Below are 25,918 nucleotides of genomic sequence, written 5' to 3' on the forward strand. Positions count from 1 at the left end.
AGTCGAAGGACGCGATAAAATTTAGTAGCTAATAAGAATCCTATTCGGACTATCAGATTTGATATTGACAAGTAAAATGAACCCAAATTTGGAGAATAATCAAGTACGAAATAAGATGTCTTTGCGCATAATCCCAACTTTATTCGACTCAAAGCACGTAACATTCTTATCATATCCACGTGGTAATTTGATCCCGCTAAGTTGGTGCCCCATTTTGAGGTGTTCGATATTTTCAAAAGATTTGTTGATCCGAAAATATATTGCTGAAATATTCTGAATATCTAATAAGGAGCAGCCTCTTTTTCCACGAAATAGCTATCACGGACCGTCAAAATGTCTGCTATTGCAGCGAGAAGAGCTGCTGCTCTATTGGCTTCTCAAAATGCCTCACCATCCTCTTCAGCCCTTTCAACACCTGTAAAAGCACAATCTCCAATTCTCGAAAGTGAGGTCGATTTGGAAGAGAGTGAATCCGAGTCAAGCACTTCATCAGCTACGCCTCCTCCTTCGCCTCCGAAGAGCACAAGCAAGAGAAGAAAATTACACAGATCATCTCAGAGTGGGGCGTACGATGATGCTCCGCAACGAGCTCTAGAATATAATCACCCAATTACTGTACCTATTTCCAAAAGGACAAGACGATTTTCACCTTCTGCTCCCGCTTCAATACTTGAACCAGAATCAGAATCAGATTCCTCAGTCGGAAACATTGATGCTGATATAGCTGAAGATGAGGATGATGACGCGATCAATGAGGTTGAAGAAGGTAAAGCCCAATGGACATTACCCACTACATCGGTTCAATCCATGCCTGGTCCCTCAAGAGCCAAATCAAAGTGAGTCGTCTCTTTTAGGGCCCGAGAGAGATAGCTGATGCCACGACGATAGATCAGGTCCACAGGATCACACCAGTAATACCTCAATTTTCAGTCCTGTAGAAGGTGTAAATATGTATAGGGTCTCGGAATCGGATCTCAGAATTGCAGGTCTGGATAATGATTATGCGGGAGATGGGATTATCTTAAGCCTAAGCGAAGACGAGGTGAGTGGTTGAGTCATGTGGGATGCATTTTCAAATTGGGCTGATGGTTGGAAACTCTTCTCAGACCATGCTCATTGCAGGTACATACATCCTGACACCTCTAGCCGGTATAATAACAATATCATCTTGCAAACTCTCGGCAGACGGAACATCTTACCCAGTGTTCGCCCCTACCTCGCATCCTATTCCGGTCATCGAACCATATCACACATCAACCAAGAGACCATCAGCACCTTTCCTGAATGCTCTGAAACTACCTGTGGGATTCAGAAAAAACGGTTCGATGATCATGATAAGAGAGAACCAATGCGGAATTGACGGACTAAGGTATGGGGCGGTACCCGGATTCGCGAATATATGGTTAGAAGAAGTCGGAAGTTGGGGACTGAGAGGTATACATCCTGTAAGCCAACTTCTATCTCTGGCGTGTTCATATCAGCTGATCTACTTGATATAGATAATTGGATCCATTTCTACACCGATTTACCCACATATCGCTCCTCCCACATGGTCTCAAGCCCTCTCGTCTCTTCCTTCGACAGCTTCACCGGACGAGTATGGTGATGTACAAGAACCTTATGTTGGATTGGTCAAAGGACCAAAACGATCTGGAAAATCCACATTTGCTCGAGCCCTGACTAACAATCTATTGGAGCGATATGAAAGAGTAGCATGGTTAGAATGTGATTTGGGTCAAGGCGAGTTTAGTCCAGGAGGGGTAGTCGGTTTATGGGTATTGGAGAAGCAAGTCATAGGTGAGCTTGTTATAGGTCGTTCAGGTATTCTGTGAATTATGAGCTGAAGTAGTGTGACTCAGGACCTCCATTTACTCATCCTTTGAATCCATATCGAGCTCATTATCTAGGTACATACACACCTTTAACTTGTCCAGATCAATATATAGCTTCTTTACGTCATCTTATGGAAATTTACAAATTTGATGTTCAACATTCTTCTGATTTCTTACAATCAAAAACCGGAAAATTGAGTGATACTATTCCTTTGGTAATCAATACTCAAGGATGGATAAAAGGTTTAGGTGAAGAATTATTAAAATCAATTGAAAATATATGTCAACCAAATTATACTTATTTTTTTAATTCACCTTTTGAAGAAGAAAAAGAAATTAAAGAAATTGTAAAAGTAGGAGGAGGATGGACAAATTCACCAACTTTTGAATTTTCAAATTTACCTAATGATAATGATAATTTTTTATTTAATTCTAATAAACAAATTAAATTAAATTCAATAAATTCAACTGCACTTCAATTAAAATATTCTTCAACAGATTTTAGAATTTTATCAATTATTTCATATTTTCATATTTCTTCTTTTTTTAATGAAAATGAAAATGAAAAAATAAAAAAAATAAAATGGAATTTTAATAAACCTTTAATTAATTTTAATCCTTGGGAAATTGAATTTGGTTTAAATAAAATTATTAAAAAAATTTATATAATTGGTGAAAGTTCTGAAGGAATTTTAAAAGAAGATTTAAATTTATCTTTAAATGGTTCAATTGTTGGATTAATTGAAATTTTAAATAATAATTCATTTGATGAACAAGAACAAGAACAAGAAAAAGAAAAAAATGAAAAAATTTTTGAAAATGAAAATGAATTAAAATCATTAAATTCAATTAATTTTTTAGGTTTAGGTTTAATTAGGTTTATTGAAACAACAACAAAAACAAATGAAAATGAAAATCAAATAAAAGGTAAATTACATTTAATAACTCCTTTATCAAATAATTTATTATTAAAATGTAATGGTTTAATTAAAAATGGTTCAATTGAATTACCTACACCTGCATTATTAAATTGGTTTGGATCTAAAGCTGGGTTTGAAATTAATAAAAATGAATTTAATTTTAATTTTAATGAATTTGAACAAAATCAAAATCAAATTCAAAATCAAATTGAAAATGTACCTTTCTTTGATTTTAGTGGAATTCAAGTTATTGGTGGAGAAAGAAGAAAATTTAGAAAAAATTTAATGAGAAAAGGTATGTAATAATAATAAATGAATGTCAATTTAATTTTTTTGAAATAAATAAAATCAATTTTTTTACTTGATATATCAAAAATATTTTCAAAATGATTTATAATTAAATCAGAAAAAATGATAAATGCATAAATATTAAAATCATAATTAAAATTAAAATTACAACGATTCTTTTTTTATATCAAACTTTTATAGTTAATCGTTATTCTTTTACTTTATCAACAATTACACTTAAAAGTGATTTATGAAATTCTTCCCACATTTCAATTAATGATTTTTGTTTTTCAATTAAATCATTTAAAAAAATTTCTAAAGTTAATTTAAATTCTTCTATACGTCCTCTTTCAAATCTTATAAATTCATTTTTAGTTAATTTAGTTAAATTTTCAAAATTAATATGATTTTCTCTAACTGTTCTTTCAGCCTAAATAATAATAATAAAATGAAATTGATTTAATGAACATTAAAACATTTTAATTCAAAAAAAGGAAAACTCACTTCAATAATATCATTAAAATTATTATTAATTAATTTTCCATTATTATTATTTTTTGATTTATTATTTTTTAATCTTGTTAATTCTTTTTCAGATTGTTGCCATTGATTATATGATTTAATTCTACCATTAAAAGCAATTTTAACTTGATTAATAATTTTAATATATTCATCTGTTAAATTTAATAAATTAATAACTTGAAATTTAGCTTGATTTTCATTTAATTCTTTTTCTTCTTTTAAAATTAAATTTAATTTTTTTAAATTTTCAATTAATTCAAAATTTAAATCACTTTCACTTAATATTAAAATATTTTCACTAAATTCTAAAATTGAATTTGATAATTCTAATTTTAATTTTGAAGATTGTTCAATACTTTTACTTAAATTTTTTAATTGATTTTCTAATGAATTTAAAAATCCATTTCTACTTTCAAACCAATCATCAAATTCAATAAATTTATTTGTATTCCAAATTCTATCAGCAGATAAAGCTTGAGATTTTTCTAAAATTAAAATTTCATTTTTACGATTTTTACTATCTATTGAAAAATTATCTGATTCTAAAAAAATCCTTAAATCTGGATCAAGTTGTAAAACTGGATGTGATGTAATTTTTGTTATAAATTTTTGTAAAGCATTTCTACGAGTTTCAATAAATTGATCCTGAAATCTTCCAAATGTATGTTTACCTGGCATGGGAGGTAATACAATTCCAGGATTGTTGAATGTCAAAATTTCTAATAACCATAAGAAATCGGAGAAACGTCTTAAAACGCTGAAAGTGCCTTTTCGATAATGAGGCGAAGTTGTTTGAGTTCGAACCGTGTAGACTGTATATCCTCGAACAGGATCTCCTACTTTAGCAGGATCGGATACTGTGATTTGAAATACTGGGGTGTTGGACAACTTTTTCCGAGGAGAACTTGTGGTAGGTGTAGATACGGTATCTTCTGGCGAACTTGGTCTATCTCCAGAAGTAGACCTAGTAGTCGTCGTTGGAGACCCATTGATACGGTATGAGCTTGCTGAGGGTCCAGCAGATGTAAGAGCATCTTCCATCGAAGTCTCGCCCCATCCACCGCTCGAATGTTCATTACTCCACGAGCTGACACTAGGACCGCCTCTACCAAAGAGAGAATCACCTTCTGTCTCATCATCTAAAGCTCCCCAGCCTTTCCCACCGAATCTCGGACCGGATGGACTAATGGCATTCGAGCTGGAAGTCGAAGCCGCATTCCATTCTTTATCAGGTACAGGCGGTGCAGATCCACCGATAGAAAGCGATTTGAAACCATAATCTTCCTCCAAAGTACTGGCAGAAGGGGCTTCTAGGGGAGAAACAGAGACTCTATCAGTTGAAGGTGTAGCTAGTACTGAAGATGATTCCGCATTATCTGTTTTAACGTTATTGGCAGGCGGTAAAGGTGTAGGTATTCTAGATATTATAGGAGTAGCTAAATTGGATTGGGGTAGGGGTATGGAAGTTGGTGATTTTGGCGACCTGACAGTAGGAGTGGTATGACCTGAAGAGGGAGGTTGCTCTTGTGTAGGCGTTATATCGTTATCTGAGGCCTTTGTGGGTATTTGTAGTGTTTCTTCAGATTCCTTCTTTTCGACCTTGACAGAAGGTTCATCCTGCTTGTCGACTAGATCCACATCTTCCTTGTCCTGCTTTCCGTTTACATCCACACCTGAACCTTTATTGTCCTTCTCCGATTCTTTCTTTACTTCTTCAAACCTTTTCTCTTCTTTGACATTTTTGGCATTAGGAGTAAACACATAGGTTTTCTTTTCAACTGTAGCTTTCACTTGATTACTATTCGAAGTTGAGGATTTAGGTTGAGGTGTAGATTTAACAAAAGCTTTTTTAAGTGATTGTTCAGGATCAGATTCAGCCATTAAATCTTCATCAATAAGTGAAGAAGGTAATCCTTTTGGTTTTTGTTGTTCTTTCTTTTCTTCTATTGGTGAATGAGAAGGAGGTTCAAAAGGTTTTATAGCTGGATCTACCATTTTATTTTGACCTACATTACTAAATGGATCATCCTCACTATATGGATTACGATATATTCCTTCATTCGTTTTGGGCGGAGAATAATTGTTTTGTTCACGAGCAGCTATTACAGATGGTGGATCAGGTAATCTTTGATTAATATTATCATCATTTTCTTTGATTTTTTGGATATAAGGTGAAGTTTCTATTCTTGGTAAATCCGTTTCAGCTAAACCAAAAGGTTGTATAGCTGGATCATTGATAATTGGTGATGCTGTAGATGCGAATGGAGAAGCGTATGGATTGATAGATGATGTTGATGTTGAATCTGAAAATGGATTTGCCCATGGATCATCTGCTTGAACGTTTGGTGAAGACCATGATGGTCTAGCTGGTGTTGTCGATGACAATAAAGCGGAGAACGATGCCTCTTCATCCATCTTGATTTCGATGAACTAGTCTCAGTCCCGTGCTTAACAATGAAGCTGTAGGTAATTCAAACAGTGAGGTTGTCCAGCTTGAACAAGAGCAGAAGAAAGGAGATGTATTATTGTTGGACGTGACGTCTACATCTAACTTGTCTTTGTCCGGTTATGATGGTATATGTAAGTGCGCAACTCGCACCATCCCTGAATCCTCAAGATTAGAAGCGCAATTGAGTGGCGTAAAGTATAATGAATATTATGATTAATCAACGAATCACTCGCCAACGACACAGCTCCTATACATACATGGGAGGTAGGACTACTTGAGTCACACAATGAAAGCAACAATACATATTCATGATGCCTTCGTTGTCTTATGATGGGGTGGCTATGAACGGAAAAGATACATATGGTGCATTATTCGATTGCTTCTTCTCTTGGCATAATAACGACTTTTGTTACAGTAAGTACGACCGGACATGTCAGCTATGTCGTAGATTTGACATGCTAATTGGCAAAGTCAGCTTGATACGTCTTGCCGCATGCAACGAGGGAACCTTACCAAATCGTCGATAGTTGAGAATAGTAAACCATCATTCATGAGTTGTTCAACAGCCTCCCTATCCAAGGCAGAGGTAATCAGCTTTGACCCATATGTTGTGCTGTCGAAGTTCAAACTCACATGACATCTTCACCGTTTCCACTGCCAACTTGTCGAGATATCAACGACACATGAACACCATCATCTGTTTCGTCTTTCGAAACGAATTCCATAATTCGCCTTTGTAAGACTGGAAGACCATTGAAGGCGGAATCATTCGATTGGTTTTGGATACCTGCAGAGTAATCTGCATGCGATGAAACTGCTTGAGCACCACCGCCCTGAGTCACAGACATCGTTAATCAGCACATATAGGTGAGCGGAGTTCCAATGCCTCTGGATGTCGAGTCAACTCACACCACCTGTACTTGCTCCTCTCAGCGTCAAGCTAACATACAAAGCCTTTAGAAGATGATGGTGAATCTCATTGAAATCGGTTATAGGCCGTATATGTGTAGCTGAGATATGTCTTTTACCGCCAAACATCTTTATCGATCCCATTATACCGACATAGTGGTCTTGCCTGAATTCACAAAGCAGTAAGCATAAGCAAAAACAGATGATGAGGATTAGTGAGAGATGTTGTGAGGTGATTATGAAGGACTGAATTGAAAACTCACTCAATTCCCTTTGCTTTACCGGCCTCATCATCTGCCGAATCCAACCATAACCTAACATCAATATAACCAGTACCATCTCCAATCTCGTACGAAACGTTTGTCGCTGACGTAGATGAATTATGCACTGATCCGATCAACAATACCTGCAAAGTAATTTTGATCAGCTTGTCGTCTATCAGATCGTAAAAGTAATGGTAGCTAGCTGACTTGAGCGACATCGACACCATCAATGACGAAATCAGCATCTGCATGAACTTGTTCAGCAGCTAAGATTTGTTTAATCGTTACTGGTCGAATTGTTTGGTTTCCTCCCTTCCCCTATAGTATGGACTATACGTAAGCTTTCATCTAATATCGCCTACTAATACAACAGCTGACCTTTTTACCACCTGGGGAATCTTGGGACCCATAAGGTGATCCTCCAGCTACGAAGCCACCTCCACCACCTCCGGCATTATAGTATGGATTTTGTCCGTCGTCTGTATATTCATAATCATCGTAATTGTCAACTTCCATTTTATACTAACTGTTGTGATGGTGATATGATAGCGAAAGAAGAGGAAGAAACTGACAATTACTCATACCTATCTTTTTGATGGCCTGTGCGTTTGGTAGCAAGATATTCAGTTCTGTTTCATATGTGTATTCAAAGAAGGAAGGACTTGATGATATATGAGTGTAATCCGCTATACTAACTTGGAATTGATTTTTGGATGACTGGACAACATTGGACCTTTCCATCATTTAATGATTTAAGACGCGTCGCGTATATCACGTGGCTGTAGTTCGACTATCTGGGATTAATTACCTAAAACTCTTATGAGGTATATTCCCCTAGTTACTAGTCTGGATTTTCCCACGTCTTGATATTTTGATTTATTTGTTTATGATACTATCAGATCACATGATTTATACCTCTTACCTTCTCCACTTAACCGGTCCACCTTGAATCGTAACATCAACAACCATATATCATAAATTGACTTTCAAATTCAAACACTTCATCAAAGTCCTGCTGTCGCCTAGTCGATTCCATATTTAATTTATAAGCGCTTCGGAAAGGAAAGAGTATATAATAAAGCGCAATGTCATTGGCAGAACCTCAAACACGTTCACCGGAAAATTCAACATCATTTCTTGACCAACCAACATTAAATTCATTATCGAATGAAGGTGGTGAACCTTCTTCATCATCTTCTAATCCATTAAATGAATTTGCTCAACAAGTTTTAGGATCAGAAAGTGATGCTCATAATTTATTAGATTTAGGTAGAGGTGGAATGGGTTATTCAATTATAAGTGAAGAACAAACATTTAATGATTTATTACAAAATGAAGAAAGAAGAGAACAAGCTTTAAATGATAATAACAATGATGATAACAATCATAATCATGATCATGAACATCAAGGTGTACATGAAATTGATCCAGGATTAGAAAGTGAATTATCAAGACATATTGAAGAATCCGATCAAAATCAACAACAAATCATACTAGATGAAAATGGAAATCAAATTACACTTAATCTTTCTTCAGTAGATGAAAATGGACATCCTATTCAAAATAATAATTTGAATATAGTTTACGGAGGTAGAATAGGAAAAAGAAAAAGAATTTCTCATTCTAATTTAGATGGACAAAATACGACCGACAATGAACCAATGTTAGATGCAGATGGTAATGTTGTTGAGCCTCAAGAGTATGCTAGGTTGAAAAAGGATAGTCATGTGAGTGGTCTTTTTCTGTGGAGCTATTCATGACCATGATCACTATTTCCTTGTCCATAACCTCTGCTCTGACTTGTGACTACATCCTAACAACACTCTTTTCGCAAGACTGAGCCTTGATCTTCTCTTCGCCGAGTTTCCCTCCCCCGAGGTTGATCGAACAGTTTCGCACCTCCAATCGCCTTTGAACAGTCTAGCTGATATTCGTCTCCCTTATAGAAAGAAGTCGAGAGGCGTCGCCGTGAGAATATCAATGATGGTATAAATGAGATCGCTCAATTGATACCGGGAGGAACGGATAAACAGGGTAAAGGGATGTTACTTAAACGAGCTGCGGCATATTTGGTAGATTTAGTAGATAAGATACGCGTGGGTCAAGAAGAATTAAGTAAAAGACAAGGAGAGAAGATTGATTTGGAGGTATGTCAATTTAATCGGAAAAGTGAAAAACATCATTTCTCCTCCCGAACAAGTCACGCTCGCTGACTTCGGTCAACTATGATAGGCTCAATTAGCTCATATTCAAATACAACTGCAAGAAGAGCGAGATAGATCTATGCGATTTGAAACTTCATGGCGAGAAGCTGAAGATAGATCGGCAAGTTCAAATTTCGAATTGGAAAGGCTGAGAGCGGAAATAGAAGAGTTGAAAGGTGCTCAAGCATGATCCGGTTTATGTGTAAGAGTATGAGAGATCTTATCGTGGTCGTCAAGAGTAACTGAAGCTAGAAGCCAATGTCTCTGTTGAAATACATATCGCGCATTTTCATCACAGGTATATTGTTTTGGGTATTTGGAGTTTTATTTGATATTTGTATTTCAGATCTTTCAAGATGGAAGAGTGGCGTTGTCTTTTTATACTTGGCATTATGATGTATATGTGTAATCATGTACTCTTAGAGTCGTCATCATGCTTCGTTCTCCTTTTCCAGCGAATCAAAGTGACTACCTAACTATCTCGGTTGCAATCCTAGCTTAAAGTGAGGGAAATCAAAGCGGCGATCTCCGTTTTGATATTCCCCAGGTATCTACTAAAGTAGACATATCTTGACGTGTATCAAAGAGTACGAATTACCGGGTTTCAAAATACATTCATAGTTGTATATTCATCATACTACTCATGAGTAAATAAGGTAGAATATACCATTTAGACGGCTATCATCGTAACAAGAAAGAGTAGTGAACACAAAAGATCCTTGCTTATCCGAATAGGACTCATTAGAGGACTTGGCATAAATAGATTGGCAGAATCCGGTCTCTTCCTTTTTTTCCTTTCAACACAATCATCATCATATATTACTCAACTCAACGGAGAAACGACGGGACTTGAATTTCCATACTTCAGACTTAATTGAACCTCAAATAGTGACTTTGCTTCCCTTCTTACTCTCCCTTCATCTTGTCCAACGCTCAATTCCTCTAGGATCAGCAATTTCATAAGACGAAAGATCAAATCAAATTACAATGTCTTCAGGCGGTACAACGCCAATCTTGAATCCTCCTGCAGAAGTAATAAATCCAGCAGATGAGGAATTTTATGCATCGTAAGTGTCCGATCCACTTCAATAATTAATTGGTCCTTCAGGTAGTCATATACTTCTTTGTTTTTCTTGATTGTGGTTGTTGGTGAATATTTCAGCTAATTGATTTTATTTTCTTTACGTTAGATGGGGACTTTGTATATTATGTTTACTTTTGATAGGAGCTCTTATAACGTCTTATTATCTACAAATTAAACGTATAAGAGCAGTACATGAAACTGTAGTTTCAATTTTTGCTGGTATGGTAGTAGGATTAATTATTAGATTATCACCTGGGCATATGATTAGGGAAATGTTGGTGAGTTCACAATTTCTAATTGAATTCAGCCAAAGAATTACGTGTTTCTTCTTTCGTCTAAGGGACATTGTGGCGACGATACGAAATAGCTGGCATAGAAGCGTTATTTTAGATCAGCCAAAGTACAAGATCGATGATGACAATGACTATAATCAATGCTAATTCAGTATTTTGTCGCAGTCATTCAAACATACCTTTTTCTTCAACGCTTTACTACCGCCTATCATTCTAAATTCGGGATATGAGTTGAAGCAGGTGAGATCTTCTTCTGCAAACAGCAGCGAAACGTAGAATTTCAACTAATGTCATGTTATTTAGGAAAACTTTTTCAGAAATTTTGGTGTTATTTTGACATTTGCATTTCTAGGTACATTCATTACAGCCGTCGGTATAGGGTGAGTTTCCGATCATTCATCAATATCCGGAATCCCAAGTCACCGTGTGAAGTAACGGAATTAACCAATTATTTTGTCGTTTTAGAGTATTGTGCTATATATGGTCATTCTTAGGACTTGAAGGATTGAAGTTCACCTTGCTAGAATGTCTAATTTTCGGTTCAACCCTTTCAGCAACGGATCCAGTAACCATATTAGCTATTTTCAATACTGCCAAGGTCGATCCTAAATTGTATTCCATCATTTTCGGAGAAAGTATATTAAACGATGCTGTCAGTATCGTCATGTACGAGTGAGTCATACTTCGATCCCTCAATACAACGATTGTCTTGCAATGAAAATGACTAATTTGCTTTATTGACAACCAGAACTCTTTCTCAATTCCATGGTGAAGACATCTACCTATCATCACTTTTCCACGGAGTCGGGATTTTCTTATTCTCTTTTCTCGTTTCTATGGCTTTAGGAGTCGCTTTTGGTCTAGCATGCTCCCTTGGACTGAAACATTCTCATTTGGCTACTTATCCGCATATTGAAAGTTGTATAGTAGCTTTAGTGGCTTACACTAGTTATTTCTTCTCAAATGGTATTGCCATGAGTGGTGAGTTGGAGTCTATGCTCTGAGATAACATCGTTATGATGGAAATTAACTTTTATGGCTAGGTATCGTATCCCTTTTGTTCTGCGGAATAACACTCAAACACTACGCATATCATACAATGTCCAAGCGCACTCAGAAGACTACAAAGTACATGTTTGCCGTTTTGGCTCAGTTATCCGAGAATTTCATCTTCATATACTTGGGTCTGAATTTGTTCACTCAAGATGTTCAGGTTTTCAAACCTCTGTTCATCCTTGTGTCCGCTGTAAGTAATGGATCGTTTGATCCTACCAATTCCATGTGAAAGGCTTTGGGCTAAATTTGCTATTTCTTTCAGATTGCCGTCATGGCCTCGAGATACGCGGCTGTTTTCCCTTTATCAGAATTGATCAATTGGGTTTATCATACTAGAGGACAACGATACGAGGAATTACCCCACTCATACCAAATGATGTTATTCTGGGCCGGTCTTAGAGGAGCAGTAGGAGTAGCTTTAGCAGCAGGTATAACAGGAGACAACGCCGATGCCTTACGAACAACAATCTTGGTCGTAGTCGTATTGACCGTGATCATATTCGGAGGAACTACAGCTAGAATGTTAGAAGTTTTAGGTATACGAGTCGGAGTCGAAGATGAAGATGCCTCAAGTGATGATGAAGCTGAAGGATGGACATCGTATAATGGTAATCTCGCTTTATCGATGGGTCCTGGGTCAAGGAGATATGCTGGATCAAATGGAAGATTATCTTATGCTGCTGGTGAATATGATGATGGAGAAATTGATTTACATTCACCTGATGAATCACCTTATATACATGGTCAAGGTCAAAAGAGTTTCAACCTGAAAAGACCTTCTCAAAGTAGATCAAGACGAGTTTCAATGGGAGGTAGATCAACATTCGGTACAAATAATTCAAGATCTGGATTTTCAACTAATTCAGATTCAGATGAATATAATGAAGAAGTTTTACCTTCTGCTAATGATTTAAATCCTAATTCGCAAACAATAGGAAATTCATATGATCCCGAAAATTTAGAAGAAGGAATTACTAGTAGTGGTATAGGATCAATTAGACCTGGAATGATATTTAAAGATGGACAATGGTTTACAGCATTAGATGAACGTTATTTATTACCTTTATTTAGTAATTCAGTTACTGCAAGAAGACATCATGCAAAAAAACAAACAAGAAAAGTTAGTAGCGGATTATTAGATAGAGAAAGAGAAAGAATTAGTGGAAATGAAAGTGGAAATGGAACACCAAGAGGAGGTTCTTTAGATATAAATAGAGAAAGAATAGGTGAAGAAGATTTTGCATATGATGGTGAAAGTGAAAATGGTAAATTAAAAAGTGGATTACCTAGAACTTTTAGGTAGGTAATTTCGATTTTTTAAAAAAAAAACTTTTATTTGACTAAATATATTTGTTACTATATAGTGGTTCAGTAACAGATTTCTTTTTTGCAAAAGCTGATCCATCATCATCTTCAACAAATCAATCATCATCAAATCTTCCATTACCTTTAGAAGAACGGAATCGATTAATTGGTTCAAATAATAGTAATAATAATAATGGTAATGGATCAAATTCAGCAAGTAGAAGAGGAAGTAATGATTTACGTGATAATAAATGACTAGCTAATGTTAATAATAATAATAATAATAAAAATAAAAATCAAGAAGAAGAAGGTTGGATTTGGACAAGACCTAATTCACATTCTAGAGAAGGTAGTAGAAGTTCTACACCTAAATTTACAAAAGGTGATTAAATTATAAAAAAGATTAATTCTTACCACACTTGAGTAGTAAATTATGTATATATAACGTATGAATATTTTCATTCATTTTTCGTTGATTATTTGAACTTTTCTTATCGGTATTCATCCTGATCTTTGATAAGAATTTACATCGGAAACTCATGTAATATCAGTCAAATATATAGAAATATTTAATATGTATATATGCGATGATAAAATATGCCGTTCAATGTTATTGATAGCACTATTAGATATACATGAGTAAATTCCGATACAACAGATAATACAACCTTGAATAATATAAAGATTTTTTTACTTTTTTCTACCTTTTCTTGTGTTTCCAGCCATTTTACCATCACTACTTAATAAACCTAATTTTTTTACACAATCAGGACAATACCAAGTATCAGGTAATTGACCTGAAATATTAACGCATTTAACATGAAACTAAAAAGTTTTTTTTGACAATCACATAATTAGCTATTTATACGGAAAAATATGAAGAATTCCTTTTTCAATTTTTTGAGGGAATAAGGATAAAAGAACTAAATAAAAAAAAAAAAACTTACCCATTCAAGTTGACATCTATCATTATCACATCCAATCATTTCACCATAACTTTTTTGTTGACAAATACAATATAATGTATCATCAGTTTCAGTTTCACTTCCATCAATATTATTGTTAAATCCATTATTATTATTACTATTATGATTATTATGATTATTAATTAAATTAACTTCTTCTCCTTCTGCATCAACATCTTGATCAATTTCAGAAATCATATCAAAATCTTCTTCTTCTTCTCCATCTGCATCTTGATCTGTTAATGCAGTTACACTTGAAGATAATTTATTTTTATTATTATGATACATTTTTGGACGTGTAGGTGCAGGTGGTGGTGGCATTGATAAAGATGAAGAAATTGATGCAGAAGGTGAAGGAAATGACATATGATTTGGTTTTCGTTCTATCGTATTAAATTCAAAAAAAAAAAATTAGTAAAATATGTTTATTTATTTTTGAGATAAATAATTTCAAAGCCATGTATATTGATGAAACTCACTCTTTTGAGGTCTTCCATCTGAACCTGTACCTAATCCAGTAGAAGGTAAAATTAAATTATTATGACCTAATTCATTTAATCCATTATTACTTAATAAATTAGATTCATTAATAATTATTGAAGAAGAAGATAATAAATTTTCAGGTAAAATTTCTTTTCCACCAACTTTTATCCATTCAAATTTTGCTCTTTCTTTTGCACGATTTAAAATTCTTTCAATTCTTTCTGATAATTTAATTTTTTCATCTTGTAAAATTTCAACTTTTAACCATTCACTTTGAATTTTATTTAAAGTTTGTAATTCTTTTTGATTTAAATGTGAAGTAGGTAAATTATTTATACCTTGTGAAATTGGTAAATTAAATTGAGCATTTGAAGGTGTAGAATTTGGTATTGTTTTAGCTTGTTTTGTTAATCCAATATGTCTTGTATTTATACGTTGTATTAATTCTAAATGTTAAAGAATCATTATCGAGTTTGTTCAGTATATTCATCTTGAAATTTTTTTTGAAATTACTAGAAACTAGATATAAAGCAAACTCACGATTTATGCGTACATCTTTTTCTCTAATTTCTTCAAGTAAAAAAACAACTTCTCCTGGTAAATTATCAAGACCTACGATATAAGTGTAAACAATGGTTAATAAGATCAAAGTCACGAAGCGATATTCGATGGTATAACCATGTTTTTATTGATTTGTCTGATAACAGTCAAAAATACACTCACTAGATATCAATTCCGAAGCAGCATGTGCAGCTTCTTCAGGTTGAAAATGAGCGTGAACTTGTAAACTTGCTGGAAGAGCCATTTTGCCAAAAGGTTTTCACCGAATTGCGGTTAAGAACGCTCAAATGACTGAGCCCTATTTTTATTTCAAAGTAATCCTCGTCAGATACGGTCGGTTCCCTGCTCAGTCTTTTGTATGAAGTGAATCTTTGAAGTGATCTATCTATATTGATTAATCAGTTCGAGGTAAACAGGTGGCAACAGAAACGAACCATTTAAAGAAATTTAGGTGTGTGAGAGATTAACTACATGACAAAGGATATCTCGCGCCTATTATGGTTTGTTACTCTTTTTCGGAGCAATCCGTTTTAACTTGCCTCCGAAGTAACGAGATTAGATAGAAAGCATTATTAGATGATATTGACGATTTGATCAGGTATTATACATATTAGCATGCATTTCTTAAGCCTATATAGATCTCAGTAATTTTCAGTCCCATTGCGCTGTTTCAATTTATAAATCTGTAATATCCTTCTAGTATTAAGCATCGTTCAATTATGAACCCTTCATTCATCTTCAGATCAGGTGCTTTATTAAGTGAGTTTCTTATTATACATTAAAAAGCAATTTTACTTATTAGATCTCATCAAACCACCATCCTACTACATTTCAATCATTGAATTCAGAATATGTCCCAAAGATGAAAATTGAAACAATTTACTAACTAATCTTGATAATTTTTAGCCGCAACTGGAATTTCATTTGGAGCATTCGGTTCTCATGGATTAAGAACAATTAAACCACCTTTAGGAGAAAATAAAATTTCATCTTGGAATACAGCATCTTCTTATTTAATTTATAATGGTTTAGCATTATTAACAATTTCTTTTCATCCTGGATTATTAGGTTCAAGTAAAAAATATAAATTAGCCAGTGGTTTAATTATTTCAGGTGCTTTAATTTTTTCAGGTAGTATATTTACTCTTGTTTTAGCAAGAGAAAAATTTAAATGGTTAGGTCCTATAACACCTTTAGGAGGTGTAAGTATGATTGCTGGGTGAGTTTAAAATCTTCAATTGATAATTATAATATAAAAATCCAAATATATTGACTGTTTGGGAACTTCCATCTGTTTCGTTCTCGCTCAGTTACATTATTCTCGCTTTATAAACATGATACATAACGATAAATCATACAACATAAATTGATCAAGTGGATAAACTATATAAGCTACATAGAAAGTCACTACTCTACAAAACGCTAGATATACAAATACGAATTTATGCACGATTCTAAAATATATATACGAAAGATTTGAATACGCTTTTGTCGGGTCATAGCCAGTATGAGCAACAAGCAAGATTTGTAGATTGGATACTTGACACAAAGAGGCGCATGCTAATATCGAAACGAGTAAGAGGAACATTCATTGTATGATTGGGTTCAAGCGTTGAGTTTCGTGAGTAGGGGAAGATTTTGACAAATGGGTTATGGGGTAATTATACGTTTGATGATATAGTTGAGGATTTAAACGAGAACCATGTTCTTCTCTTGTGACATATCATTATTAACTTCTTCTCGGGTTTCCATTATTTCTACTTCGCCTATACCATGCTCTTCAAACTGCTTGTTATTCTTCATATTCATAATGGGTTCAAGGCTTAATCCAAATTTATTAGCTAATTGCTTTAAACTATCTTCATCAATCCTACTTGAATTCTTATTGAACCATCTTCCTAAACCACGGATAAACATTTCTGCTCTATTCAATTCTTTATAAACCATAACTTTAACCTCACTTTCACGAGCATTTTTTTCGGTTTGCTTGAGGACTGAATGATTCATTGATGAGGTTTGTAAAACATGTTGAATGAGAAAATATGCGCAATTCCTTTCGTTATATATCAATGAGGAGATTGGTAAGCTTACTTCCCTTGGTGATGGATCAAAATCTGAAAGAATGAATTGAGTGGAAGAGATAGGTGACGATAAGGGTGAATCTGGTAAAGGTCGATGTGCAGGTACATCGGATGGTAAAGATTGGGTTGAGGGAAACAATATAAGTGATCGAGTAGTTATTATAGTTAAGTAATCCATTTTGATCTGGTAAAATGAGTCAGCTTGGGAGAGACTTTATGTAAGTCCATTCAAAAAACAATGACAGGCAGAATATTGGATATCAATATAAGTCTATCTTCGTTGGCCACTATCGTAAACCAAGATTGAAAGATCAGAAGTAGTAAGATTACCGTACGACGATTAACTCTGGTCCTTCTCAGAAGAGACAGCGAGACCTGGAAAGGGATAAAGGGGGGTAGTTTAGGTCTTCTAATGGGAAAGCGTCATTAGAAGGCGAAATATACTGTACGACTTACAATGACTTGTAATTGTTGAAGATAGGTATGAAAAGGATGTGTTGATAAGAAATAGTAAAAAGGTAAAGAAGTACAAAGTAGATCGTTTCCATATGTTATATAATGGAAAGGTGTATCAAAGGAGGTCGTGTGAGAGGTTAATATGGCCTACTCACCTGGTGATGAAAGGTACGTGCGTTCAATTGTTAAATATAAGTAATAATATAGAATGAACGTAGTGGAGAGGGTCAATCAACCTAAAAAGATAATGATGAAATCAAGCCTGAAGTAAACAAAGGCTGTTATATATATATAGCGCATCTCATACATTCCATACAATACCCCGAGGCGATGAAAGAGCGAATCGCTCAAAACGACGAGGATCAACAAACGATGTAAACTACATATCGATTATTACCAACAAACAAAACATCACGGGGTCCTTTATAAAATGCTCTGAAGGGTTATGACAAGGCGAAAGTTCCCAATAAGTCGTGTTTGTCTCTGCATTGCACAAACATGGACGAGAAACTTCTCCAAAAGGATGTTTGTTTGCTTAAGAATGATAACATAATTGGAACTCAAGATAAACAGTTTGTATTTCATGTGCTCTCATTGGAATCAATCTGAAGTGCAGGAATTCCGGTAAAGACGCGACTGATCTTTTGATTCCTCTCACTGGGATACTCGCCACACAATAAACTACCATTGAATTTCCAGAATTACGAAGGAACCCCCAACTCAAGTGAATGAGCAGAAATTAAAGCAGTAATACATACAATACATGCACTATACATGATGATACTGACATCAACAGAACATCAATCATCCCTCTCTACAATCTCTTAGCTCCTCTCTTGGCTTTACTAGCAGCACTTGGCTTTGTCCCTGCAACTGGTACCTTAGCAGCAGCGACAGGAACATTAACGATAGATTTAAGTAAATTAATATCCTCGCCTACGGTTGGACTTTGCTCGATAAGAGGAGAGGGATCTTGCTTGACGTTGGTACCGAGTGGGGCTGGTTTACCTGAAGATACGGGTTTAGTGGTTGTAATAGAAGTTGGGTTGGGAGTATTTCGAAATTCGACAGGAGGAAGCTGTATTGCATACAGAAGATATCTCATAAGCTTTCTATGCTGACTTGCTGAGAAGCACTTGCCCTGGACAGCTTACCTTCGGTGTAGCATGGATACTGGTCATCAATTTGGCGTACTATAGTAATATTATCAACGAATGTCAGCTTATTCACAGAAATCCAAACATTCTGCCTGATTGTATGAGTCAAAGTGTGTGCGCCTACTCACCTTGCAATACCCATCGTAGTCTGCTAATAATTGTTTACCAGCTTCTTCATCTAACGCAGATTCAGGATTAGGGTAAATGAGTAAACATTTTATTGTCTAATAACGATCAACTCTCATAAGCCTGTGTCAAATTACTCGAAGCTAATTGAAAAGCTTGAAGGGAGATGTAGTGATCAAATATTGCCCGGACTCACAACTAATACATGTCCAACTCCATAAGTCTTATTCCAACCTTTTTTCAGCGTATCAACACAAATCTCTCCATTCTTAGATATGTTAGGATGGAAGATTTTCGTTATCATCGTACCTGATCCGCCATGATCAGTTAATCATTCGAAGGGCTAACTCAAGTTAAGGAGAGGACGTATGATGAATCGCTTACATTTAGGAGGAAGATTAGGATATTCAGGACCAAAAGAAAATCGTATACGGAAATAACCACCTTCGTACGGGGTCCCACCTACGACATCCAAAAGTCAGTAAGCTTCTGATCTCAAGGACTTAAGAATGCTCTATATGATTTATCAATTCTGCAGAGCCGACTATAGATCTTGTCTGACTCGTTGCATTACGTTGACACCTTATTATAGGTATAGGTAAACAAAGCGGAAAAAAAACTCAAGGAACTTACCAGGTCCTTGTACCCAACCTTCCATATGAGTTAAATCATCTTCATCAACAATTATTCTCACTCCTTCAGGTGGATCTGTTCGGAACGAAATAATTTCTCGTGAGAGTAACCGTAATGCTTGAGGTGTAAGTGACTAAATGAGTAAACAAACAAAAACAAAAAATCGAATGAGCTGAGTAAATACTGTTGATTAACTAAGTAATTTACCATATTTTCGGACTTCTGTCTTTATCTGTTTTACTTTCTACGATATCAAGAATTTGCTGAAACAAATATGCTTTAATCTGCTTATGTATAGGTCATTTGTCAATTAGTATGTTCTAAGGAATGTTGATCGGTCAACAGCCACCTAAACATATCGCGTACGACCAGACTTAGAAAAGTGGAGGTTTTGTTAAATAACCAAACAAACAGATTTTAAGGGGAGGGTCATATATATTCTTATATTAACAAGACCGAGAGCAAAGCAAGATGTATGCATAAGACTAAAACTACAGTGAGGAGACCAGTGTAATAATTGATCAGATGAAAAGGAATCCAAATCTATGATGATTGATCATTATTGTCCTTTGAATACGTGGCGATATATAAGAAAAGAAAACGTCCGATGCCAGATAATCGTCACTAAGCCTTTTTACAAGTATTTCCACTTAATTTGTATCCATCTAAGCATCTATAGGCTTTACATTGACCTGAAGAACAAATAACTCCTCCCTCAGCAACGCCTTCGATTTTCGTACAGCTGGATAAGTTGGTTTTATTAGCTGCTACTAATTCCAATCAGAATGGAAATTGTTTTTACTCACTCAATTGCTGTTGACGAGGCGGATCCACCGAAATCACCGTGAATGCATCCTCCGCATGAAGCTATAGTAAAATTGAAATAAAATCAGCAAAACATTTTTATAAGGCTTTTACCCAACTTGATAGGTTATCACTCACTCAAAGCGAATTGAGGATCAATACATTGGTAAGCATTAGCATCACCTGTAATTTGACATGCTTTCAATGGTTCAGGACAAGATACATTATCTCTTTCAATGATTGGAGAAGTTAATGATCTTTTTCCTTTGTTCCTTCCAGCTCTTTTAGGTTGATGTGTAAATGAATGACCTGATTTAGTTACAAATACCTATTCAAACATATTAGTTTTGTTTAATATCATAATGACAAAACTTACAGCAACTTCATGATCATCACAATGACTTTTTCCTTCTCTTGGATAAGCAATATCATATTCTTCTGCTGGTCCTTCAATTGAACAAACACATGAAGATTCTTCACCTCCTAACCAATATGCGAAAGTATTTCTAGAATTTGATGAACCACATGCTTCCTATTGAATTTTTATGAAAGTAATTAGCTTCGTACAATCCAGCTCGGGGAAATTCTTCAACAATTTCAAAAATTGAAAGGAAACTTACAATGCAGCTTGTGATTGAATCAGCATTGACTGCCAGTGGTCTGATTGGTGTAGATAAAGGATCAGTACATCCAAGGAATAAATTATGATTTTGTGATGATGTTGTTGTTGGTTGAGCTGATATAGAAACCGAAAGTAGAAGAGGTAATGCAATAATTATAGATTTGATAGACATTTTGTTGATTTGTTATGAATTCTTCGTCAAGGTCGTTATACGTTGAATGAGTGACTATAGTTAATTTTATATTTGCCTTATTGGTTTTTGAAGAATAATGAACACGATTATGGTGGATGATTATGATTATATATACATATATCAGAATTATACATGCATTTGAGTTTCCTGGAATTGAGACCTTTTCATATTGATGTAAACAAATACATATGCTTTTAGTACAATGGGGCGTCAAGGATAATATGTGATGATCCGGAGTTAAAGAAGAGATACCTCAATGGAAGAAATCTCCAGATTGCCCTGATTATAAGTCTGGACTTTTAGACTTTCTTCATCGTCTTTGCCCGATGCATATTGACTGAATACCCGCATGAAAGTGCAAAAGGTCACAAGTGTAAAAACCAGAGAGTCTTAACATTCTCATTCGACGAGTGGACCGTACCCTGCAGTAAATATTGAAGATGTGAACATGTCAGAACGGTAAAAGGACTAGCAAAGCGCTTCTCCAAATAAGCGAATGAGATGTAAACAACCCGGATCAAAAAGAAAAAACAGTCGGGTAATTTGATCGTTCCTGATCAGCTTAACGGTGATGGCCGACATGTTTGTGTACGTCATAAAAGTTAAGCAAGTACCATCTATGAGTACTAACAACGAAGAAATCTTTTCAAGCAATTCACGAATAAGGCGAGAAGAAATGGCTAACGGTGCTTTGAGGTATAGCTAATCGATGTGATGAAGATGATTTGACCATCGTCCAAAATGCCTCCTAAACGTTTGACCCCGACTAAACGTCCTTATCAATCTTCTGACGAATCATCGCTTCGTAAAAAAACGAAAACATCAATAAAAGTGCAAAGATCAATATGGAATTCAAAAAGAGATTTGGATCAACTTGTTTCCGATTCAAATTTATCAACATCTTCAATTTCTATTAGAAATCCTAAATTAAGAGAATTACCAACTTTAGTTAAATTTACAATTAATAGTATATCAAGAGGATTTAAAAGATTATGGGAAATTGATGAAGGTTATTCATTCAAAATTGCTTGGAATTATTTACCCCTTCATTTAAAAATTGAAATAAGACAAATGATATTTAAATGGTGGGGTTCTTTTTTAACTCTTAAAATATTATCAGAAGTAAGTTTTTACTATTCACCTATTTCTTCTATCAATGAAATTCTAAAAAAATTGACAATGATTAGGTCTTTCTTATACCGCCTCATTTGTATCTTCCTGGAGAATTGCTTTCTTCTGTATCATCAGCAGATCATATCAAACAATTTATACCTCCTTCTGATACTCGTAGTGCATATACTGTTTTAACGCTCAAACACGCTTCAAAAGCTAGTGATATAGGTATAGCAGGTATAATACATCATTTACCTAATTTGGAATCTATCAATTTAAAAGGATGTAATTTATGTAGTAGTCGGACAGTGAAAACAATTTTAAATAAATGTGAAAACCTAAGAAAGATAAATTTAAAAGGAACGAAAATCATAGAAAAGGATATTAAAGCTTTATTAGATAAATTTGGAAATCAATTAGAAGTTTTCAAAATTGATAATGTTTCTTTTGATGTATGTTATGTGCAGATTATCGTATAAACATCTGAAAAAAAAACAATTTAGCTAATTTAATTTGTGAAATATTCTTTTAAAGAATATAAATGAAACTTTTTCTTCTTTACCATTTTCAAAAATTACTCATTTATGTTTACCAGGTACAATTTTGAATTTATCAAATCAAAATTCAAAATATTCTTCTTCATTATCATCATCAACTTTAATTGGTTATTATCCTCAACCAAAACCTAATAATTTAGAAAATATAATTAAATGGTCAAATTTTAATGAAATTTTTCCAAATTTAATTCAATTAAATTTAAAAGGTTTACTTATACCTGAAAATACAATAATTAATTTAAATAAAGGATTAAGAAAATTAATTTTAGGTTCAAATGGTCCACCTATACCTATTGAAACTTTAATTAAAATTTTAAAAAATCAAAAAGATACAATAAATTACTTAAGTATAGGAAATATTAAATCTAAAATAACTAATTCAGGATCTTCAAATGAAAATGATTTTCTTAGATTAGGTGAAATTTTAAAAGAATGTAAAAATTTAGAAATTTTTAAATTTATAACAGATCAAAATGGTTCAAAAGATTCAATTTGTGATTCAGGTTTAAATAAATATTCTAATTTAATTTATTCATTTGGATTAAAAGATAATTGGAGAAAAACTTTAAAGGTAATTATTTATTGTATTGTATTGTTTTAAAAAATATTTTTCAAATAACTCACTTAAAAACACATTATAACTCAATTTTTGTTTTTTTTTTGAATAGACATTATCATTATGTTTACCTCAAACAATCGAATCATCCATTTTCTTTCCATCATTTAATATTGATGAAATGACAGAAGAAAATATAAGTCCATTAGAACAATTAGAATTACCTTCAACAAATATAGATAATACAAAAGATTTCGCAGTTGCTTTAAGGGGATTTCCAAAATTAAGATCATTAGATCTATCTGGAACTACAATTACAGGTATGGCTTTTTCGTTGAATTTCGAATATGAGATCTACTTTTAGACAGCAGTTAATTATAAATTTCGATATTTAGATGATGATATGAAAATTATTCTTGATTCGTGTCCGTTATTATCTAGAATTGATTTAACTAGTTGTAGAGGTATCAATGTAAGGCATCGACGTAATATATTTAAGGTAAATAATAACCATATGAATATCATATACAAATCGTGTTGTACGCTAAATACCTTGCATAGGCATTACAGCAACACGAAGAAAGGATCGAGCTTTACTGAACTTATCTTGATGTTAAGTATTATTTAAGGGAAAATGTACCAGTTGGATAGACAGTAAATAATGATGAGAAGGACCAGCCGAAAATTCGTTTAGTTGTAATCTAACAATAATTGTACTTTACTATTCATAAAAATTTCGGATTATCTCGTCATTCCCATCTTTGCATACATTATTTATCAAAATCTTCTTGATTAACATTAACATCATCACTGGCGTACAACAACTAATTCTCAGGAGGAGCAGGAACTTCAACATGTCTTTTATGTAAATCTTTTCTCATATTAATCAAAACACTTTTTCTAACTTTAGTCATTCTATTATAGATGAAATATAACGCTCCGAGAGTAATGATCGCACATGCACCAAAACTATCATGAATATTTAACAATGATTAGCTTATTTCAAATATCGGTTGAAACAATAAATATAATACTTACACGCAATCTGATATAACGTGAGAATTGGTTGAAGCATTTGTTTGACCCAATACCACACCAACATAAACACTAATCAACTATTCGAAATTAAAAGACAAAACTCTTAACTCGGTTCATTTGAATGATATATGATGAAATAGACTAACCTGTTTAGGGGTTGAAAGTAATAAAGCTAAAATAAATTTCCAAGTTGGTAATCCACAAATAGCAAGTACAGCAGTTGTATAGTGACTTTAAGAAATGATTTGAATCAATATTTGTGACAACTCCTGCTAATTGGTATAGACATCATAGAATCTGAAAAGAAGAGATGGACTTACGTTGGAATAACACTTAATCTAACTACCCAAGCCATTAAAAATCCACCTTGACGTATACTTTCAGATAAACAAGCGTAATTTAATGATTTCATCGTCATCCTTTCAGCACGATGTCTACACCAATGTTTGAACAATAAAAACAAAACTGTTTCTCCCAATCCTATACCAACAACTACGATAGCGAAGCCTGAAAAATGATGGAAGAGAGATATCAATATTCATCGAATTGAATGTGGTTGAAAGATAAGTAACTTACCTTTACCTAAACCCCATACTAATCCAACTAAAACAATTACAATTTCTGAACAACCGCACCAGATTATTAGTTATGTAATGATAATAAGAAATGTCAAACTTACCATTTCCAAATAAAGGTGGAAAAGATAAAACGAATAAAATAGCAGCAGGAATTAAGAAACCAGCTTTTAAAACTCTTAATTTTCTTACAAAAGGAGATAACCAATTAATTATCTAATTAAAGGGGTTTTTATTCCTGAATTGTTAACTTAATACTTTAATATAGTTTAAATTTCGAACAAAGACTTACAGAATGATGAAAAAAAGCCATTAAAGCTACAATAACTACAATTAAAATGAAAATTAAATACCACCAAAACCATTCTTTTCTAAACCAGAATCTCCAATTTTTTGCCTTTTCCCAAGTTATTAAACCTTTTTCATATTCTATTTGTTCATCTTCTGTTAATTCTTCTTCTGTTTCTTTCATTATAGAATGTCTAGATTTAGTTCGCGTAGGTATGTTATTTTCATTGCCATTTTGATAAGGTTTTAGGGTATTTGAATGGGGATCGACTTGATTAATGGAATGATTTTGCCAATGATTTGATGTAGCTTCGTCATGTAAATCATGATTGTATTCCTGAGAATATTGGTTTGAAGAGGAATTAGATGTATATTGTTGAGCAGGTTGTAAGTTCGTATAAGGATGAGGAGTTGGTATCGGGTTTACTGATTTATCGTTTCGCGACATCTTGAATGAAGTAAGAATGCGATCAAACAAGTTTAAGCCAGTGTCGCTGTTTGATGTTAATCAAATTGGTATTTGCAGAGTATGAGTTTTCTAACTATCGGGGTGTCCAATAAAATAATTGAGGAAATGAAGAATAC

The 25,918-nt window shown here is 33.9% G+C and overlaps 12 protein-coding genes across 12 annotated transcripts; 5 read left to right on the forward strand and 7 right to left on the reverse strand.

Moving 5' to 3' along the window:
- Positions 1 to 333: 333 nt before the first annotated feature.
- Positions 334 to 3,055, forward strand: I206_104877 (uncharacterized protein; the record flags this gene model as incomplete). Its single annotated transcript, XM_019154181.1, has 5 exons — positions 334 to 836; positions 889 to 1,042; positions 1,107 to 1,445; positions 1,500 to 1,797; positions 1,860 to 3,055. 5 exons carry the CDS (start codon positions 334 to 336, stop codon positions 3,053 to 3,055), a joined length of 2,490 nt encoding a protein of 829 aa, XP_019012921.1.
- Positions 3,056 to 3,248: 193 nt separating this feature from the next.
- On the reverse strand, positions 3,249 to 5,977 carry I206_104878 (uncharacterized protein; the record flags this gene model as incomplete). Its single annotated transcript, XM_019154182.1, has 2 exons — positions 3,249 to 3,470; positions 3,545 to 5,977. 2 exons carry the CDS (start codon positions 5,975 to 5,977, stop codon positions 3,249 to 3,251), a joined length of 2,655 nt encoding a protein of 884 aa, XP_019012922.1.
- A 471-nt stretch (positions 5,978 to 6,448) lies between these two features.
- I206_104879 (uncharacterized protein) lies at positions 6,449 to 7,699 on the reverse strand (the record flags this gene model as incomplete). The annotated part of the gene is made up of 7 exons (XM_019154183.2): positions 6,449 to 6,469; positions 6,525 to 6,582; positions 6,645 to 6,844; positions 6,921 to 7,086; positions 7,184 to 7,326; positions 7,391 to 7,501; positions 7,562 to 7,699. The coding sequence occupies 7 exons, from the start codon at positions 7,697 to 7,699 to the stop codon at positions 6,449 to 6,451; spliced, it is 837 nt and encodes a 278-aa protein (XP_019012923.2).
- Positions 7,700 to 8,268: 569 nt separating this feature from the next.
- I206_104880 (uncharacterized protein) lies at positions 8,269 to 9,577 on the forward strand (the record flags this gene model as incomplete). Its single annotated transcript, XM_019154184.1, has 3 exons — positions 8,269 to 8,910; positions 9,130 to 9,330; positions 9,416 to 9,577. 3 exons carry the CDS (start codon positions 8,269 to 8,271, stop codon positions 9,575 to 9,577), a joined length of 1,005 nt encoding a protein of 334 aa, XP_019012924.1.
- A 797-nt stretch (positions 9,578 to 10,374) lies between these two features.
- Positions 10,375 to 13,515, forward strand: I206_104881 (sodium/hydrogen exchanger 3; the record flags this gene model as incomplete). The annotated part of the gene is made up of 10 exons (XM_019154185.2): positions 10,375 to 10,454; positions 10,578 to 10,749; positions 10,930 to 11,004; positions 11,068 to 11,144; positions 11,230 to 11,436; positions 11,513 to 11,745; positions 11,808 to 12,010; positions 12,083 to 13,119; positions 13,185 to 13,342; positions 13,385 to 13,515. The coding sequence occupies 10 exons, from the start codon at positions 10,375 to 10,377 to the stop codon at positions 13,513 to 13,515; spliced, it is 2,373 nt and encodes a 790-aa protein (XP_019012925.2).
- Positions 13,516 to 13,815: 300 nt separating this feature from the next.
- Positions 13,816 to 15,378, reverse strand: I206_104882 (uncharacterized protein; the record flags this gene model as incomplete). The annotated part of the gene is made up of 5 exons (XM_019154186.1): positions 13,816 to 13,950; positions 14,073 to 14,473; positions 14,570 to 15,019; positions 15,114 to 15,185; positions 15,297 to 15,378. 5 exons carry the CDS (start codon positions 15,376 to 15,378, stop codon positions 13,816 to 13,818), a joined length of 1,140 nt encoding a protein of 379 aa, XP_019012926.1.
- Positions 15,379 to 15,853: 475 nt separating this feature from the next.
- Positions 15,854 to 16,357, forward strand: I206_104883 (uncharacterized protein; the record flags this gene model as incomplete). The annotated part of the gene is made up of 2 exons (XM_019154187.1): positions 15,854 to 15,893; positions 16,041 to 16,357. The coding sequence occupies 2 exons, from the start codon at positions 15,854 to 15,856 to the stop codon at positions 16,355 to 16,357; spliced, it is 357 nt and encodes a 118-aa protein (XP_019012927.1).
- Positions 16,358 to 16,823: 466 nt separating this feature from the next.
- On the reverse strand, positions 16,824 to 17,393 carry I206_104884 (uncharacterized protein; the record flags this gene model as incomplete). The annotated part of the gene is made up of 1 exon (XM_019154188.1): positions 16,824 to 17,393. One exon carries the CDS (start codon positions 17,391 to 17,393, stop codon positions 16,824 to 16,826), a length of 570 nt encoding a protein of 189 aa, XP_019012928.1.
- Positions 17,394 to 18,485: 1,092 nt separating this feature from the next.
- Positions 18,486 to 19,797, reverse strand: I206_104885 (uncharacterized protein; the record flags this gene model as incomplete). Its single annotated transcript, XM_019154189.1, has 7 exons — positions 18,486 to 18,749; positions 18,826 to 18,864; positions 18,957 to 19,052; positions 19,151 to 19,263; positions 19,339 to 19,416; positions 19,588 to 19,720; positions 19,795 to 19,797. The coding sequence occupies 7 exons, from the start codon at positions 19,795 to 19,797 to the stop codon at positions 18,486 to 18,488; spliced, it is 726 nt and encodes a 241-aa protein (XP_019012929.1).
- Positions 19,798 to 20,211: 414 nt separating this feature from the next.
- I206_104886 (uncharacterized protein) lies at positions 20,212 to 21,185 on the reverse strand (the record flags this gene model as incomplete). The annotated part of the gene is made up of 5 exons (XM_019154190.1): positions 20,212 to 20,329; positions 20,394 to 20,454; positions 20,530 to 20,719; positions 20,768 to 20,923; positions 21,012 to 21,185. 5 exons carry the CDS (start codon positions 21,183 to 21,185, stop codon positions 20,212 to 20,214), a joined length of 699 nt encoding a protein of 232 aa, XP_019012930.1.
- Positions 21,186 to 21,947: 762 nt separating this feature from the next.
- On the forward strand, positions 21,948 to 24,032 carry I206_104887 (uncharacterized protein; the record flags this gene model as incomplete). Its single annotated transcript, XM_019154191.2, has 6 exons — positions 21,948 to 22,328; positions 22,394 to 22,771; positions 22,854 to 23,447; positions 23,545 to 23,752; positions 23,828 to 23,931; positions 23,994 to 24,032. The coding sequence occupies 6 exons, from the start codon at positions 21,948 to 21,950 to the stop codon at positions 24,030 to 24,032; spliced, it is 1,704 nt and encodes a 567-aa protein (XP_019012931.2).
- A 224-nt stretch (positions 24,033 to 24,256) lies between these two features.
- I206_104888 (uncharacterized protein) lies at positions 24,257 to 25,781 on the reverse strand (the record flags this gene model as incomplete). The annotated part of the gene is made up of 7 exons (XM_019154192.1): positions 24,257 to 24,401; positions 24,471 to 24,547; positions 24,617 to 24,701; positions 24,791 to 24,977; positions 25,047 to 25,091; positions 25,150 to 25,261; positions 25,338 to 25,781. 7 exons carry the CDS (start codon positions 25,779 to 25,781, stop codon positions 24,257 to 24,259), a joined length of 1,095 nt encoding a protein of 364 aa, XP_019012932.1.
- Between the last annotated feature and the right edge of the window lie 137 nt (positions 25,782 to 25,918).

Source organism: Kwoniella pini, chromosome 6 (genome assembly GCF_000512605.2).
Source record: "Kwoniella pini CBS 10737 chromosome 6, complete sequence".
Lineage (NCBI taxonomy): Eukaryota > Fungi > Basidiomycota > Tremellomycetes > Tremellales > Cryptococcaceae > Kwoniella > Kwoniella pini.